Source organism: Chelon labrosus (genome assembly GCF_963514085.1).
Source record: "Chelon labrosus genome assembly, chromosome: 9".
NCBI classification, from domain to species: domain Eukaryota; kingdom Metazoa; phylum Chordata; class Actinopteri; order Mugiliformes; family Mugilidae; genus Chelon; species Chelon labrosus.
Window position 1 is genome coordinate 2,422,977 of NC_140359.1, and position 19,067 is coordinate 2,442,043.

The 19,067-nt window shown below is 40.4% G+C and overlaps 1 protein-coding gene across 1 annotated transcript; it reads left to right on the forward strand.

Moving 5' to 3' along the window:
- Nucleotides 1-1,599: 1,599 nt before the first annotated feature.
- Nucleotides 1,600-12,150, forward strand: cfap157 (cilia and flagella associated protein 157). The gene is made up of 7 exons (XM_084551720.1): nucleotides 1,600-1,916; nucleotides 3,626-3,891; nucleotides 7,863-8,016; nucleotides 8,911-9,157; nucleotides 11,053-11,153; nucleotides 11,308-11,458; nucleotides 11,866-12,150. Exons 1-7 carry the CDS (start codon nucleotides 1,834-1,836, stop codon nucleotides 12,058-12,060), a joined length of 1,197 nt encoding a protein of 398 aa, XP_084407846.1. The 5' UTR covers nucleotides 1,600-1,833; the 3' UTR covers nucleotides 12,061-12,150.
- The last annotated feature ends 6,917 nt before the right edge of the window (nucleotides 12,151-19,067 follow it).

Sequence of the window (19,067 nt, forward strand, 5' to 3'; positions counted from 1 at the left end):
TCTTATTTCATCTAAATGTTCTTTTTACTCAAAACTCTCGGTATAAATAAAGATTAAAAGACACATTTTGAATTTGAGGGTTTCACTAAATCTAATGTTTTCTTGTTCAGAACATTCTGTATTAAGATTGATTCATTGATCCAGAGTTACTCTTCAACAGCCACAAGTAAATACAATTACTGCAGCAAGAAGACAGTGAAACTTCACGGGTTAATGCAGTTTATTCAGTTCTTTTAATCCTGTAAAGTCTGACATATGAAATAACGCCTATATCAAAAAAATCCTATGTTTATATGAACAAAATAAAACAAAATAATAAATAAATAACTGTTTCCTTGTGTGTTTTTTGTTTTGTATTATATTTGATACATCGGGTATTTATGGCACTTTACTAACCACCATTTTTTAAATTTTAGTACAGATAATAATACGATATAAAATAATATTTTCATACGAAAGTAAAAGTCATATTTTACAATGACATTTTATTATTTTAAATAATCGGTTTAATTATCTTAAGAAAGGTTTGCAAAAAACACAGTGTGTCCTTGTTCAGGCAAAGATGGACCGAAAAACAAATGTGTACACCTCTGAATTTCTTCTTTGATTTTGTAAATACATTAAGTTATGGTAATCATTTAATTGTGGTAGCCAGCAGCAGAGGTCTCAGAAACTCATAGATCAAAAATAATACATCTGTTGTTAGGGTTCATTACAGTTTTACTACTACAAAAATTGTTTCTTTAAATTTAAGATTTCCTAAATCTTGACAGAGATGTTCAGGTTCGGTTGAAAGAGAATGTTGCACCACAGGCTTCCTGAAATAGTGGATTGTGGATTTTAAAGGTCCGCTTTGGTCTTATTATTGAAGTCTTTTCAGCTTCTCTTTCTCGACCAACTCCAGAATCAGCTGATATCTGTGTTTCTACTTTTTGTACTTCAGTCCCTGTTTGTATTGAACCCTTCCATTTCCCTTTCTCTTCACGTCTGCTGCTGGTTCTGAGTAATATGGGGGGTTTTTGCTTTGTCTTTCTTTCCAACAGACGTCCAGTTTCTACGATGTTCCAGACAAAACGTTTTTCTGTCTCATGAAATAAAAAGTTTGAAGAAAAGCTTGGTATAATATTTATTATCTTCACACCCCCTCCAAACTTTTGCACACCTTTTCACTCATAAAAACGTTGATCTGATGTGAACTCAAAGCCTTTACTGACCTCTGCTGGTGGTGAGTAAGAACTGAAACTGCATGGATCAAAACCACTGTCCTTCAACATAAACAACATTTTCAGGGTGTGTAAAGTTACCTTAATTGTAACATTTTTTACTTGTGCTGTCTTCAAGGCAAGTAATGATGATATAGAAGAAAAATAAAGACATCTTCCTCTATTTTAGGTCGTCTCCGGTCAATGGAAATGATAAATGTAACTATGACAAAGGGCCATGAAAATAGGATTTCTCAAAAAGAGATTGGTAGCCTATAACAAACTGAACAGTTTTTCCAGTTTAAACTACAACTAGAAAAATTTCAAAGACAACTTTAATTGGTGAACTTGAAGGAAGCAATACAACATAACATAATCTGAACATAACCATATACTGTACGTAATGTAACGTAACTCCTTTTATTTGACCGTACAGCTTTCCGAGCAGTCCCTGAATGCGACATTCCCTAGCAACGTCATTAACGGCAACGACATTATCTCGAAGTTCCAACGGAAACTAGTTTTATCATCATTTATTTGTTTTGGGGTTTTTGTTGTTGTTGTTGTTGTGTTTTATTTTCCATAAATACCATAAACAGAGAAAACGGAGAAAACAGACAAATATCGAACAATGGCAGCGGAAATTAGTCACGAGGATGAAGAAAGTTTCTTATATTTGATGCAAATTCAGTATCTGGAGGAGAATTTGGAGAGGTAAAGAGTGTTAGGCTGCTCTAAATCCTTAATTATTACGCTTTACTCTTTTATAATGTAAACATTATTTTGGGCTTTTTGTAGTGTGTGCCTCTTTATTTGCTCACCTAGCCCTTTAATATTAGTCCAGTGATGGTTATCTGTTAGCATTTGCACCATGAAATAGTTTGCTTAATATCAAAGTGTGTAAATAACTAGATAAAAAATACATGTTTTAAAATATATTAATATATATTACTTAGTCAAAATAGCACAAAATACAAATAAATGGTTCACCGTACAGCAGCAAAAGTTGTTTGTGATCTTCCAAAAATTCCTTAAGACATAGTACACATTTATGCATTCGTTTATGGATTTCTTGAAATCTTTCAAAAATGTTTTTCAGGATCTTGGAAGTTTTGGGGGATTTTCTCTAGAGCTTGCAAACGTTTTTTGTGATCTCTCAAAAGTTGTTAATGATCATGCAGATGTTTCTCTATCTACTAAACGTTTTTCAGGATGTAAAAGTTTTCCTCGCATCTTACAAGAGTTTTGTGATCTGCCTTGAAAATCTTTTAGAAAAGGCTCAGGAACATGAAAATATTTCTCAATAGTTTTGAGATTTCATGATCTTGCAAAAGTTTCTTGAACTCTAGAACAAGCTTCAGAGGATCTTCCAGAAGTTTCTCAAGAACTAACCCCTTTGAAATTTTGCTAAAGCTTCTTGAGAGATTGAAAAAGCTCACAAACGTTTCTCAGAATCTCACAAATGTTTTTGGGATCTTGCAAAAGTTTCTTGGGATTGCACAAAGATTTCTCGAGAACTTGCAAAAGTCTTTTTGGGATCTTGTAAAAGTTTCTCTTGATTCTGTGGAAGTTTACCAAAATCTAATAAACATTCAGGATCTCGCAAAAGCTTCTCAAGATCTCACAAAGCTCTCTTTAGATCTTACAAAACTTACTCAAATTCTCGCAAATGTTTCTTAGCATAGGTTTCTCCAGGTCTTTCAAAGATTTCTCAAGATCTATCAAAGGTTTCTCTGGATCTCACAAAGGTTTCACGAAAGCTTGCAAAAGGTATTAGTGATCTCACAAAATTTTATGGGATTTTTCGAAAGTTTCTCAGGATCTAGGAAACTTTTCTTAGGATGTCACAAAGGTTTCTAAAGAGCTCGCAAAGGTGTCTCCAGATCTTGCAGTACATAAGTACATTTGAAGAACCATAACTTTTTCTCCATCTAATTATGAACCATTTCAGGATTAATATGATTATTGTGTGTGTGTTTTTTTTTTAATTTTTTTAATCTTTGCCTATCTTTTGTCTATACAATGTATTGAAATAGTGAAAAATGCTGATTGTAGCTTTGTGGGAATTATTGAAGTTGTCCGAGGACAGGCATTCAGTTTCCTATCAGATATGAGTTAAATGAGATAAAATTCATAGAAGCAAAAGCCAGGGAATGTTTTGCACTGTTGCGTGAAAAAGTATCAGGGTAATTAGGAACTAGTTCTCTGTTCTGCTAAAGAATCATTTCATGGAGGAATTGTTTCACATCTACTTTGAAAACTTCTGTTGCATTTTTTAAGTCTGTCAATGTCATTTACAATTATTGTCTTCCTTTATGCCTCATTTAGTTAATTAGATAAATGTACAAAACACCTTTACTTTTACCTCATTCGAGATGTTACTGAGTAAAAAAATAAAATAATTCATCCTCTTCATTCTGCAGGGTTCAGCTTGAATGTGATAAGCTGGAGGAAGAGAACAAGGATCTGGTCTCTCAGTATGACAGGCTGCTGAAGGAAGACAACACCGGGCTCCTGAAATGCTCCCTGGCTGATAACCAGAAGAAGGTGGAGGAGTTGTTTGACGAGCTGGAGCATCAAAAGAAATCTGTCAAACAAGACAGAGAGGCCCAGATGCTGCAACACAACCAGAAGATGCAGGAGCTAGAGGAGACAAAGGACAAACTCGAATCAGAGAAAATGATGCAGGGTGAGACAGTAAAAATATTTATGTGAGAAAGGGGTTAATTATTGTGCAATTTGGGATATCAGTCGTGGTGCTAGATAGAAACAAACAGTACTGCAAAGTCAAGTAATAGGAAGATAAATGCTTGAAGTAGCTGGATGGGTCAACGCTTGAGTTTGTAATCAGTTTCCTGAACAGAGGACAACTATTTTTGCATTTGTTGATGAACAGCCGAGCTTTAGCAAATAATTTAGCAAATAACTGATAAAGCTGATTATGTACTTCACATTGGTTGATGCATGAGCCCCAAGACTACAAAGTTGTACTTAGTTTGGCTCAAGTTAAATCAGCATGTGTTTTACATTGGTAATTGTTTTAGTTATTTTTCTATTATCAAAAAGGATTCTTTCTGTAAATATTGGAAATTCTAATCTTTAGTCACCACAGAACCATGACCAGCTCTTAGTTGTGTCTGTGTCATGACTAGGGGAGATGATACATATTTCAAAATAAGTTGGGAAGTCTTTCTCACTGAAGTCTCACCCATTTGTTTATATATATGTATTTAATTCCACCCTGAGATTAGTTATTCTAGTGAACGGCACAAAAGTCTTATTCTTATTCTTTTATTTATATAGCGTCAATAACATTACAAATTGTCTCAAGATGCTTTACAAAATACAGTCTGAAACCTGGCATGAAACCCCCAGATCAAGCCTGAAGGTGACGGTGGCAAGGAAAAACTCTCTTTTAACAGGAAGAAACCTTGAGCAGAACCCAGCTCATATGGAGGGACACACCTGCCTAAGGCCAGCCGGGTTCAGACAGAAAATAGAGAAAAGAGAGAGGATTGGAGGAACGAGATAAACAGGGGGAGGAGAGGGACACACAGCAGTTAGCATGCTATACAGTAGCACAGAAATGCATGACTAGTAATAAAGAGGAACTTAGATAAGAAATTAGAGGTCAGGAGCTCAGTGCCAGAGAAAAGAAATGAGAGGATAGGAACTTGGTGCGAGAGAGAAGAGAGAAGAGGACATGTGCTCAGTGCATCATCCTCCAGCAGCCTAGGCCTATAGCAGCATAACTAAGGGATGGTTCTGTCCAGCCCTAATTATAAGCTTGATCAAAAAGGAAAAAGATATTGGTGAGTAAACAATATATGTGTATATATATATATATATATATATATAATAAGGTCCAGGTTGTAAAAAACAGTAGTTCCCCTTTAAGCCTGACCTTAAAAATAGAGAGGGTGTCTGCCTCCTGAACCCAAATTGGGAGCTGGTTCCACAGGAGAGGAGCCTGATAGCTGAAAGCTCTGCCTCCCATTCTACTTTTTGAAATTCTAGTAACCACAAGTAGGCCTGCACTTTGAGATCGAAGTGATCTGTTAGGATAATATGGTACAATGAGGTCTTTAAGATATGATGGAGCTAGGCCTTTAAGGGCCTTATATGTAAGGAGGAGGATTTTAAATTCTATTCTAGATTTTAAAGGAAGTCAATGAAGAGAAGCTAAAACTGAAGTAATATGATCTCTCTTGCTAATTCCTGTCAATGCTCTTGCTGCGGCATTTTGAATCAATGGGAGGCTTTTTAAAGAGCTATTTGGAAAGCCAGACAGTGATGAATTATAGTAATCCAACCTGGAAGACACAGACTAGTTTTTCAGCATCACTCTGAGACAGGATGTTCCTAATTTTGATGATATTACGCAGGTGAAAGAAGGCAGTCCTGGTTACCTGAATTATGTGCAACATTAAAGGACATATCCTCATCAAATATAACACCAAGGTTTTTCATAGTAGTACTGTCGGGCAAGGTGATGCCATCCAAAGAAACCAGGTGATTAGATAAAGAATCTCTAAAATGTTTAGGGCCAAATACAATGACTTCTGTTTTGTCTGAGTTTAAAAGTAGAAAATTACAGGTCATCCTAGCCTTTATGTCTTTAAGGCATGCTTGGAGCTTAATCTAATATTGTGGAGAGCTTTTTTACAAGTTGTTAAACTATCTTTCCAGGCTATGTGAGTTTCTTCAGAATTAGAGGAATGCCAAATTCCTTGAGCACCCGCTAAAGTGGGGTGGATGCCATCTCGCCTAATCAGACCAGGCTTTGCCCAGAAAGTGTTCCAATTATCAATGAAGACCACGTCGTTTGCTGGACACCACCTAGATAACCAGCGATGAAATGATGACATGCGACTAAACATGTCATCATTGGTCAGACTGGGCAGGGGTCCGAGAAAAACACAGAGTCCAACATGGGTGGTGATCCATGGGCCGGGTAGGACTATGCTTCCTTCGTACTATCACTTAGCCGCCCTGATTTCAGGGGACGGCTAACAGGAGCTACATTAACAGGAGCTACTCTCAGTCGGTCCGCACCGGCTACAGGGCCCTGGCTAGCTACTGGTTTGTTTTCCATGGTGCGGAGCTGTGCTTCCAATTCAGAGAGCCTCGCCTCCAATGCTACGAATAAACTACATTTATTACACGTTCCATTACTGTTAAAGGAAGCAGAGGAGTAACTAAACATGTGATAGGATGTGCAGGAGAGACATCGAGAAGCAGAGGGAGACAGAGTAGCCATGGCTAACCACTAAAGTTAACAGACCAAAGTTTATTCAGTGAGAGATTATGTGAGATTCAAAAGGAGCTATGGAGGACAAGTGGTTGAGTATAAGTTATGTAAGACCGTTACACAGAACGTTTTTGTAATTTCAAAGAAGCTAAAACAGTCTGCAAACAGCAACACCACGGGGTGCAGAAGCAGGAAGTGGCGCAATAAGTGGTGGGCGGATCAATCGATACCAATGTAGTGAGATCGATACTTTAGTTACACTTTCTCTCTTGTCTCATTAAAGAGGTGGCCTGACTGTGTTTGTCAAATGCTGCTGATGTCGCAGAGCAGAGCAGGCTCACGTTGTTTCTCCTCCCCCCCGTGTGTTTGTTGTACTGTCACATGACTCAGTGGCACCAGGTAACCAAGCACCGCCCACCGCTACCAGCCAGGCCCGGCCAGCAGCAGTGCATTACAAGAGGAAGGCTGTTCGCTAATAATTTAAGGCCGAAAATTAAACGACAGAAAGTTGTGCTACTTGTATAAAGGCTGTAAGATACAGTGATAACACAACAGATTTGTATAAGCATATGAAAAATCACGGAAAAGAAAACACAGAGGTACAGAAACAGAGAGATAAGAAAAATCCCGTGCCCCCTGGCCCCAACAGACCCCAAAAAGAAGAAAAGAAGTACACTAAAGGGGAGGAGAAATGTTGTCTTATTTCTGTATTGTATTGTACTTCCTAAACATACATGCTACTTAAAAAAATAATTTGTTTTGCATTTTATAATATTTGTTGTGGAGTGATAATTTTGTACAAAAATCAGATTATAACTCAAGCTACGAAAAGTTCCATACACACTGTAATCTCCCAAATCTCTTTTAAAAAGGTTCATAAAGACAGATTGAGGAAATACATAACTAAAGTCCACATGGCTTCTGATACATCAACGCACTCGCATTAATAATTAACTACATGCTGATAAATGTTTTAATGGCAGAATCACGCGCAGTGTACTCATTCAATAATTCCATATGTTAATTCTTGTTTATATTGATTTCTTATGTATTTAATTAACAGCTACAAAGACAGAATATTTTAAAAGGCTCTCATTACTAATAAACAAATATCACTTATGGTGCGTTTTCCTTTTCAGGTGAATGAGTTAAACTCCTCTTCCACAGATCACCCTGTTGAGTAGGTGGTCTTTAATGTGACCCAGGACTATTTGTGTGTTCCCACTACCAAAGGAATGAGGTCACATGTGTCCCAGACTACCTCCAAATGTAATCTGAGATCAGATCAGTCAAATATAATATGTCCACAGTGTGTACTGGGTGTGTTCACACCTATAGTTTGAAATGACAAAGCTGGGAGGTTTAAAATGTTGTTCCTGAGAAATGTATCCTCTTCTTTCTCCTTTCAGTGGCTCAATTGGAGGACCAGGAGGAGCAGCTGACGAAACTGAGGCAGCAGTTGTCTGAAAAGGAGTCTTGGATGAAGCAGCATATCAGCCTGGAAGAAGAGCACAAAGCTGCCGTCCACAAACTGGACACAGAAGCCGTATTGAAACTGGAAAAGTACTGAGTTAACCTGACTTTTAACTATGGGATTTTCTCATGTTTGTTTCTCTCATTCATTAGGTTTGAGTGCGTTGCTACAGTTTTCTGTTTCAGAAAGTCATAAAAATGATTCTTTGATAATGTGATATCCTCTGACGACTCCAGAATAGATGACCTAATGGTGCTGATGTAAACCACAACCTTAGTTAGCGGATTTAGACCGCTGAAGACAATATGCTACCTTGACCACACACACTGAAGAACTCTGAAAAACTGTCTGCCACTGTCCTTGTGTAACCTCCTTCCCTTGGATCATCCTGCCAAACAGATAAAGTGCTCAATAGCTGTTGCTGTGCAAGTCAATTGATTTTTGCTGGCTGCCAATCAGAAGGCCCTTTGTCATTTTGCTAATTCGTTACTTTTGCATTGTAGGGGTGAAAACCTGTAGACTTAGTAAACAACGGTCATGCAGTAGACAAGTGTTTTTACGGTGGAGGAAATAACCATACATTAAACTGTTAGAAAGACTAGTAATATTTCCAATAGCCACTGTAAGCATGGTTGCTAATGTTAGCTGATTCGCCTCTACCTAACCTAGACTACATTATTACAGGTTTTCAACATGTTTTTATTGGAACGGACCTCTGCATGACTATTGTTTGTTAAACTTAGCAGTAGTAACATAGGAAGACGGGATATGACTAAGGGCAGAAGTCTGATTGGTGGTCAGCAAACCAATCACAATGCCATCAAAAGGTCAATAGACTCAGTTTATCCTCCTTTTAATGTGTGGCTCTTGCAGAAATGTAATTTCCATTGCTGACTGGTTTGGGGAGTTGCTATACAAAGTTTCGTACCTCCAGCTTTAAAAACAAACAAACAACCTTACTGTTGTCTGTCCTCCCACAACAGGAGCGTCAATGAGTTGCAAAACTCAGTAGCGACCCGTGTAAAGATGGAGGCCTCCAAAATTCTTCATAAAGAGAGGGCCCTGTGCAGACAGTTGTTGGAGGGTCTCCCATTCCTGCGGAATGAGTTTGAGCTTCGGCAGACAGAAAGACATAACTTGCGGGAGAAAGCCAGTGAAGTTAGCACTGAGTGGGATGGCCTGGAGAATGAGTTCAGAGAGCGTGAACAGCAGAGATCCATCCTCAAGAAGGTAAGAGGACCACACTTCCTAGCATCTGCAGAGGAAGTACATAACTCAAAACTAAATGAAATTCAGATTTGAACCATAAACCTCCTGGCTTGCAGTAAAATGTCAGTGTTGTCCCACCAGTGTCTCTGTTGCATTTTCAAACTTTGTACTCAAACTATCTGTATACTTGTTAGTTCAAACTGACAAGTTTGACTCTGAAGTTCAGACTCTGGAGGACAGAACATGGAAATTTGGTGATTTGGAATAGCAACCTTCTTTAGGATACACACGAAATGTATTCTGGGATAGGAGTTGTACCAACTAGCCAACTTTACTGCAGTGCCATGACGCTTTAAGCAGGAAGTTGACTAGTTGCCGATCATGTGACTGTAACAACACGCCTCCGAGAAGACAGGTCAGGGTCCAAGTGGGTTATTGCAGTAAACTAGAAGTGGTTCATCAAGTGAGAAATTTTAGGGATGTCTAGGATCCAACAAGACTTGAGGTAGCCACAAGCACGCACCAAGGACTCGAGCCTAACCCAGTTTGTGGGAAATTGCGCAATCCGAGGTGAGGCTAAGCTCGCTGCTACCTGAGCTCACAACGTTCCCTATGGTCGTTCCCTATGGTCGTTCCCTATGGTCGCTCCGTATGGTCGTTCCCTATGGTCGCTCCCTATGGTCATTTCCTGTATTTACACAGGAAATACATACATTCAGCGATTTTGACTGTAAAAATGATCGAAATGACTGGAATCATACAGAAATTACATTTATATCACAGACCAGTGGACAGAGAAGGCAGACAGCTACAGATTCCTGGGACTGCAGGTCATATCTGACCTGAGCTGGACTCTCAACACCACAGCCACAGTGAAAAAAGCCCAGCAAAGGCTGTATTTCATCAGGCTGCTCAGGAAAGCTGGTCTGAACCATCGCCCTCTCACCCAGGCCTACAGAGGGCTGATAGAGAGCATTCTCACCGCAGGCATCACTGTCTGGTATGGCAACACCACACAGACAGAGAGGAAGGCTCTGCAAAGAGTCATAAAGACAGCGGAGAGGATTATAGGGACAAAACTTCCTTCCATGGACTGTATGTACGTGCAGCGCTGTAGGAAACGAGCAGAGGGAATCATCAGAGACTCACTCCACCCAGCTCACTCTCTGCTCAGACACAAACACTGCACGTACAACCTGAGACACAGCAGACAGACAGTATCATCACACATAGAACCCGCTTTTTCAACAGCTTCTTCCCTGCCACAGTCAGACTGATGGCAAAACAAAACTACTGAACTTGTGCAAAAAATAACCAAACACTACCTCACTTTAATTACATGTGCAATAGTTGACTTAATATTATCTCTGTACAATGTGCAATTTGTTCTGTTGTTCTCCGATAAATGTGCAATAGTCCATCAGTGCAATATTCCCAATACTCTCTCTCTCCCTCTCTCCTGCTCTCGCTCTCTCTCCTGCTCCCCCCCTCCCCCCACCTCACATTCCTAGAACAAGTCTAACCAGTTTATCTATTTATTATTACTTATTACTCTGTCAACAATATTGCCCACAAGATTTCCAATGTGCCTGGACTGTTGGTTTATGCACAAATGGCCAAATAAAGAACCTTGAACCTTGCCCCCTCTGTCTCACATGAGGAGTTGTATAGTATGGGCATATCACCTGTTCTCATGGTTTCTACAAACAGCAGGAGTACAACATGATAACACTCAGTTTTCATGAGTTTTTCAGCTGGTTTTGATAATGCAATAAGCAGCATTTTCCAGCTGCTAAGTTGATGAGATTTTGTAAAATGTATTTAAACAAAGAGCAAGATGAAAAGAGGGAACATAATATAATGTCTTCCTTTTTTGTAGTTAAAATAAAAATCACCCATAATCTTCCTTTGTTCAGAGGGTGGAGCAGCTCAGGAAAGCGTGCTGCCCGGTGCACAAGGAGATTAAGGACTCAAGCAACATTGAGGTGCTCTCACTAACCAGGAATGACTCTCCCAGGTAGACGTTTCATCTCTTTTACTGTCCGTACCTGAGCATCAGATCACATTTATTGCCATGTATCAGTTATTGCGATATGTCGAAGCATTACTCCAAAATACGCCCCTATGGCCTGATCGGTGTTACACAGTGTTTGCATTTGTTGTGTTTTTAGCCAGCCCTTAGCCTTGGCATCTGAGCAGTGCCACCAAGCAATGGACAAGTTAGGTTTACTTCAGGCCGAGCTAGAAAAGGAGAGGAGAAGGATCAGGGAGCTGCAGGGAGTGAAGCGGGAAGCAGTTATCATTCTCAGATACATCCTGTCGGTAGGAAGACATCTGGTTTAAAATGGATTTAATCCAGGGAAGTCCCCCCTCACCAGACAAACACCCAGCAAATATTCAAATACTTCAGCAAAGCTCTTGTGCAATACTCAACAAGTAAAACTCCCAGCATTCAACTCTTAGCTCATTAATTGGTCTTTATCTGCAAACCACATGAGTAATCAAGCAACTACCACTTCACTGCTGTCAAGCAAGTAGTATAGAGCTGGAATATTACCTAATATCTAAATCGAAGGCACAAGGAAAGCCACACAGGATTTCATGAAAAGATGTTTGAGAATTAAATGTGTCCTTATTGGCTTTAGAACATTTAAAATGTCACTAAATATAGATTAGTAAAATATGGAAGCAGAATCTTATGTCTTTCAAACATAATGGTGTTTCTGCAGGACACAGAGGATGAGGCTGGGGCTCAGCTGAAGATGGAGAGGCTGCTGGACATCCTGGAGAGCGCCGCACCAAAGGGAACAGGGTCCAACCTCAGAGACCCAGCAAAGAAGACCGATGGAGGACCACCACTCTCCAAACCAGCTGGGTACTGGAATCACTCTCCTCTGGATGAAAGTTGTGCGACAGTGGAATGAGCACAGCTGCTTGATTTCTTGTTTAAAAAAACAGAGCACACTGCAGCTGTTTCCTCTCAGCTGCTACATGGTCTCATGAAAGTCAAACAACAGAGCTACCCTCACTGAATAAGAATCTCTACTTGTGTGTCAAATATAAACTAGTTATATGCCAACGTCTTTTTTTATCATTTCATGTTTTTTTCCAGGTATAAACCTTGGGTGTTCATCGCTCTCATAGTGTCGTTTTTGGCTGCAGCAGGCTGCTGTGATCAGACAAAAAGCTAGCCAATTGCATAAGTTGGATGTTCACCTGGCCCTATGAGTATGCTGGGTGCAATTCAATTCAATTCGATTCAATTTTATATGTGTAGCATCAATAACAATACAAATTGTCTCACGACAAGACGAGACAAGACATACAAAATCTGGTCTGAAACCCGGCCTGAAACCAACCAAAGCAGGATTAAAGTGACTAAAACCTTTATTTTAATGTTGGCTGAAGGGATGAAAGAAGGGGTCGGTGGAGCTGGATAGCTCTCCTCGTGTCTTCTGGGTTTCCTGAGGGATGCCCCTCAGGAGGGATTACCATAAACTCAACACACATAGGCAGAATACGTAGCATGAATTTACCTGCATTAACATAAATCTGGGCCAACACCAAAATCTGCAAGAACATATTTCCATCCTGTACCAGTGTGCGAACCTTCATATTAACACTGACAAATATGCAAACATTCACAGTAATAATTGGCTAGTCTCATCTCTTATTGCGTTCTGTTCATATATATCATTATCCAACACAAATATAATTCTTTACATTTCTTTTACATTTTCTCTCTTTCATTTCTTTTCTTTTGTTCATAGATTGAGGCTATCAGGCTATCTGATTCCTCATCTGGACATTCTCACAGCAGGTTCACCTGGATTGTCTGAGTTAGTATCAGTGTTACAATCCATAGAGGGTGTGGAGATGAACTGCCTTCACTGAGCTTACAAACAGTGTCTGGTGAAACCTTTAACAGGCTGCGACAATTGCGTCTGAGGATTTGTCCCTCCTCAGTTCTCACAGTGAATGACCTTGGAGTAACCTCTTGCAGAACGGTTGCTTTTTGTCTTCCATCCATCAGCATCCTCAATCCTGACTTTGTCATTGCTGGACAGTGGAGGAAGATGCTTGGCTGTTTTGTCATAGAATGGCTTTTGCCTCATTGTCTGCTGCTGAAGCTTGTGTTCCAGCTTTGATGTTTTCTTTTGTCTTAATTTTGAGTTTTAGTGACTTGGCAGAGTGGTGCGAAGCTTTCAGCAGCAGCTCAGCAGGTGACAGGCCACACTGGAGAGGTGATGCTCTGTAGCTTAATAGAGTCAGATATGGGTCAGAATCACTGTCAGCTGCTTTCTTTAGTAGTTATTTAAGAATGTGAACTCCTTTTTCCACTTGGCCATTTACATAATGTGGTCTTGACGTCACATGCTGGAAATCGTACTGCTGCGAAAATGTCTGCCATTCTCTGCTTCTAAAACATGGACCATTGTCACTCACCACGATGTGTGGTATGCTACGCCTTGCAAACACTGACTTTACATGTGTTATGACACAGGTTGATGACATATTTGCTAGTAGTGCCATTTCAGGAAAGTGCTGGTCACCACTAAATAGTCTTTACCTCTGAGGTGAAACAAGCCCATGCCCACTTTGTGCCAGGGTACTGTTGGCACATCAGCTATCACCTTAGGCTCTTTGCTTTGTTTGTTTCTGTGTCTCTGGCATGTGTCACATTTGCTTACCATTGTTTCAATGTCTTTATTAATTCCAGGCCAGAAGACTGTCTCCCTTGTCCTCCTTTTGCACTTTTCAATGCCGAGGTGGCCTTCATGTATCTGGTGCAACATGTCCATTTTCAAAGCCTGTGGGATGACAATTCTGCCCTTTTTTAAGAACAGTCCATCCACAACACTAAGGCCCTGTCCACACGTACCAAAACGATCTTTTCCCCCTCCGTTTTCCCTGGCATCATTTCAAGAATATTTGCGTACACACGGATCCATCTCAACATGACTCAAAACGCTACTTCATATTCCAGGCCTATAGGTGGCGCTGTTTCAGTTTCAGAAATTCACCAAAAACGTAGAGGAAGAGGCGGAGCATGCGCATAAAGCTTGAGCGCTGTTTACAAATCGGCTTTAGAAGAAACCAAACTCAAGGAGAAATGATATTTTGCCCTAGTAACGCTAATAGGCTCAATATCTTCTCCAGCAGGAACACGAGCATGTAGTCCACCATTGTTGTTGATGTTGTTATGAGACGTCTCGCAGGAGGTGGAAGGCTGCTCGAGGGGTGTGGAGATGACATCATCGAAACGCATTTACCCGTTTTCGCCGTCCACACGAAAACTCAAGAGCTGCGTTTGCGAATTTTTTCACCCTGGGACCAGGTTTCAGAAAAGTGCGTTTTAAGGCAATGCGTTTACAGGATTCGTGTGGACGATTGGCCAAAACGATGCAAGACATCTGCGTTTAAACCAAAAGCGTCTCGGGCCTAAGTTCACACTAAGTTCACTTTTGACATGATAAAACTGGCAAGTGCCCACCGGCCATCCCTCATCTATGTTTTGAATAACACACTGCAGCTCTGTGTCATCCGCTGTGGCCTCTGCTATCTGCCTCAACTGTGTGTCTGACACAGGCAGCGCAGCAGCCACCATGTTCACATGGCATTGAATGTCCTCATCTGTTGCACTCACACCGTTGCCTGTAGGTGCTCTGGAGAGGGCGTCAGCGAGTACCACGTGCTTTCCTGGTGTGTAAACCAGTTCAAAATCGTACCTCTGTAACTTCATCATCATCCGCTGAATCTGTGGAGACATCTTGTTCAGGTACTTCTTGATGATAGTGACAAGCAGCCTACAGTGAAAAATGGAAGTCCATATACATAGCTGTTTAACCATTCTAACCCATAAGTTAGTCCCAGGCATTCCTTCTTGATTTGGACATAGCGGCCTTCAGCTTTTGTCATGGCTCTAGATGCGTAGGCCACTGGCTTCCAGTGCTCACTATCAGCCTATAGTAGCACTGCGCCAGTATAATCTTTAGAGGCATCAGTTGACACTTTTATCCTCTTTGTGTGGTCATAACACGTTAACACAGGTGCAGAGGTCAGCGTTTTCCTCAGCTTTTGACACTCCTGCTCATGTTTGACTGTCCATTCGAATTCACTGTCCTTGTGTAAGAGTTCAAATTGGGAATGAATTTGCCCACAAAGTTACCCATTCCCATAATGCGTAACACACCTGTTTTATCTGTGGGTCTTGGCATGTTTTGTATGTAATTATTTTGTCTTGGTCGGGCTGTACTCCCTGAACTAAGAGCTTGTCTCCGAGGAATAGGATTTCCTGAACTCCAAAGTCACATGTGCTCCTGTTGAGTTTCAGACCATATCTTTGTATGTGGTCCAACACTTGGTTCAGCCTCTCGTTGTGTTCCGGACCGTCATTCCCCATGTGATGACGTCATCAATGTAAACTTGAACTCCCTCCAAGCCCTCGATGATCTCCATTGCCCTGTGAAATACTTCAGGTGCTGACTTTATTCCGAAAGGCAGTCTGAGAAAACAGTACCTGCCCCTGATTAGGGGTGTAACGGTGCACACAAGTCACAGTTTGGTATGGGTTCAGTACGTACCTCTGTGTCAGGGTCACGGTTCGGTACGGGTTCGGTACAACGGGAAAAAAGCAGAAAAAACTCACACTTGTATAAGACTAGCTTTTTTCATTTATTTTCTACAGACACCAATAGACGGAAAAAACTAAAAACCACCTCCTGTTATAAAAGTAAAAAATAGAATAAAACATAAAACAAATGCATTAGGAGGGTTCTCATACCATTCATTAATTTTGTTCATACAGAGGAAAAGAAAAAGCACAATTTCTTGTAGGGATAAACTGAGGAAGTCAGGTAGCAACAACTGGCAACTTTGGTAACTTCATTATAAGAAACTAACTAAACTAACTTGTTGCACTCCAGTGATAGACAATTCTGGAAAAGACCTGTCTTCATTGCCTGTCCAATACTTCATCATTGACTGCAATAAATTTCCACATGGAGTGAAAGGGGCACTCCTGAAGACCTATACATGACTCTGTAGTGGCATCAGCGATCTTGTATGGAGTGGTCTGCTGGAGCAGTGGCATCACAGAGAGGGAGAGGAAGAAGCTGGATAAGATCATCAGGAAGTCCAGCTCTGACCTGGGCTGCCCCTTGGACTCAGTGAGGGAGGTGGGTGACAGGAGAGTTCTGGCTAAACTGTCCTCCATGCTGGACAATGAGTCCCACCCCCTGCATGGTGACCTGACAGGACTGAGGAGCAGCTTCAGTGACAGACTGCTTCACCCTCGATGTGTGAAGGAAAGATACAGAAGGTCTTTCCCTCCTGCTGCTGTTAGGCTCCACAACGAGCACTCCTAATATGTGCAATATATCTATTATTTATTATATCTCTGTCATTTCTGCATGCTTTTCCTTATCATCTTATCTTATCTTATCTTATGAGTATGCCCTTCCAAACAGAAGCATATGAACACCTGTTGCCTAATGCCCAACCCAGCAGACAAACACATGTAGCCTAAGTATTACTGTTGCAATATAGTCATTGGATGGCAGCTTGGCTAGAAAATACAGCAGCCAAATGACAGTCATAAATTAAAAAGCAAGCACAACCATTATAAACACTTGGGCCTGAAAGTATTCACATAAAACTCACATCAATCCTGACACTGATCACTCAGCCAGGGCTGACGCTACCGAGGCAACCTCCGAATAAATGCATGACCAACATATCAATAACACCAGCAAATCAAAATAAATAAATAAATAAACTAAATAAACAACAGCTACAGGAGGATGAATAATATTTATGCACATTGCATTTTTCATTACTATTTCAGTAGTAATTTCTTCTCCCCAAACCACCGGCTCCACCACTTCTTCCACTCGTAGTGGTGCCATTGTGTTGGTTGTTCAAAAGCACAACCAACTAGATTTATAATGGACTTTACATATTTTTCCATTTTATTTTCATCAGAAATGCTTCGCTGTCTTCAGTAGCTGAAGGATCCCCATCACTATTATTGAACTTTTAGAAACAGTGTCACATATGAGAGTGATATCCAACCCTCTAGATGTGACACCTCCAACATTTTTATACAAGGTCAGAAATTCTGTTGGGCCCTCCTTGGTGTCAGTTTTTAACAGTTCTCTATGTACTGGCTGTGTCCCTGATTATTTTTAAACTGCATGTGTGAACCCTTTGCTAAAAACACCAGGACAGGATGACTCGCGAGCTCAAAACTACAGACTCATTTCCAAGCTACCTTTTATTTCAAAAAAATTTAGAAAAAATGGTGTCCAAGCAGCTACTATTTGTGCTTGAATCTTTCAAAATAGTTGAATGTTTTCCATCTGGTTTTAGGAAGCACTACAGCACAATGACTGCTTTGCTTGGAGTCAAAAATGACCTTTTAATGGCATCTGACAATGGTATGAGCTCAGTCCTGGTACTCCTAGACCTGAGTGCTGCCTTTGATATCATGGCATTCTTTTAAACAGGCTGAGGTACTGGGTGGGAATATCAGGGACAGCCCTTGACTGGTTCTCCTCATATTTATTAGACAGAAGGTTTTATGTTACTGTGAATCATTTTAAATCATCTGTGTGTAATATGAAATATGGTGTTCCTCAGGGGTCGTTTTAAGACCAGTTTTATTTTCTTTGTAAATGCTTTGTTTGGGAGACATCATTCGCAGGCATGGTGTCTCCTTCTACTTTCATGATGATACCCAGATCTACTTGCCTTTTAACACATCAGACATGGAAACCCTGAGTTCATTACACAACTGCCTACATGACATCAAAAACTGGATGAATGAATGAATAACTTCCTGCAGTTCAACTCAGAATAAATGGAAGTGATTATTATTGGATCTCAACAGCTGCCAAAGCATGTGCTCTGCAACTGTTGCTCCCTCTGCAACTACACCAGTACTGTTGTGAAAAACCTTGGTGTCTGGATTGATTCTGACCTAAGTTCAGACAGTTCAAGACAGTTTACCATCTGAGGAACACAATTGCTTTAGTGTTCCTCAGATGGTAAACAACAGTCCAAAATTCAGCTGGCAGTCTTTTAACCAGAACCAGATAAGGGTATCACAATACTCCAGTTTTAGCAGATCTCCACTGGCTGACAGTATGTTTTAGAATCGATTTTTAGCCTTGATTATTTTCAAAGCTCTTCATGGCTGTGTCCTGGACTATATCGTTGACCGTTTAGCACCATACAGGCCAGCGCGTACCATGAGATCCTCGGGCAGAGGTCTCCAGCCCGTTCCAGGGGCCCGGCTGAAAACAAAAGGTGTCAGGCCGTTCACAGTGAAGGGCTGAGGAATGATCTGCCTGAGGAAATCATGTCAGATGACTCAGTGAACTCTTTTAAATCGCTACTTAAACTTTTATCAACAAGCATTTCCTGGTTTTACTTGAGTTTTAATTATGTTCTTGACTGTATGGTGTTGTGTTTTATTGTTTTATTGTTTATTGATTTGAAAAGTGCTATACAAATAAAGATGATTATTATTATTGCTATTATTATTATTTATTGGTGAAGGAAAAGAGGATTAAATATTTTCCTGCAACTGCAGGTGAGTATCTCAACAGACACTAGTCATGTGATTTTCAGATGGACATCACCCACAGATGTTCATAGTTAAATCTCAACTCCCCACCAGTCACTTGGAATGACAGACTTGGATGAAACATCTTCAGGAAACTCTACATCTAAGTCCAGTTGCCCTTGTTTCAGCTTTGCTTTTTGAATATACCATGACCTGGGTGACTCAGAACCTTGACATGCATATCTGTACATTTGTAAATATTTAGTACAACACAGCAGATTTTTTCATATCCATATCAGAAGTGCTCAGAACCCAAACTTCTTAAATGTCTTGGTTTGTCCAAAAAAACGCAAAAACACTTAA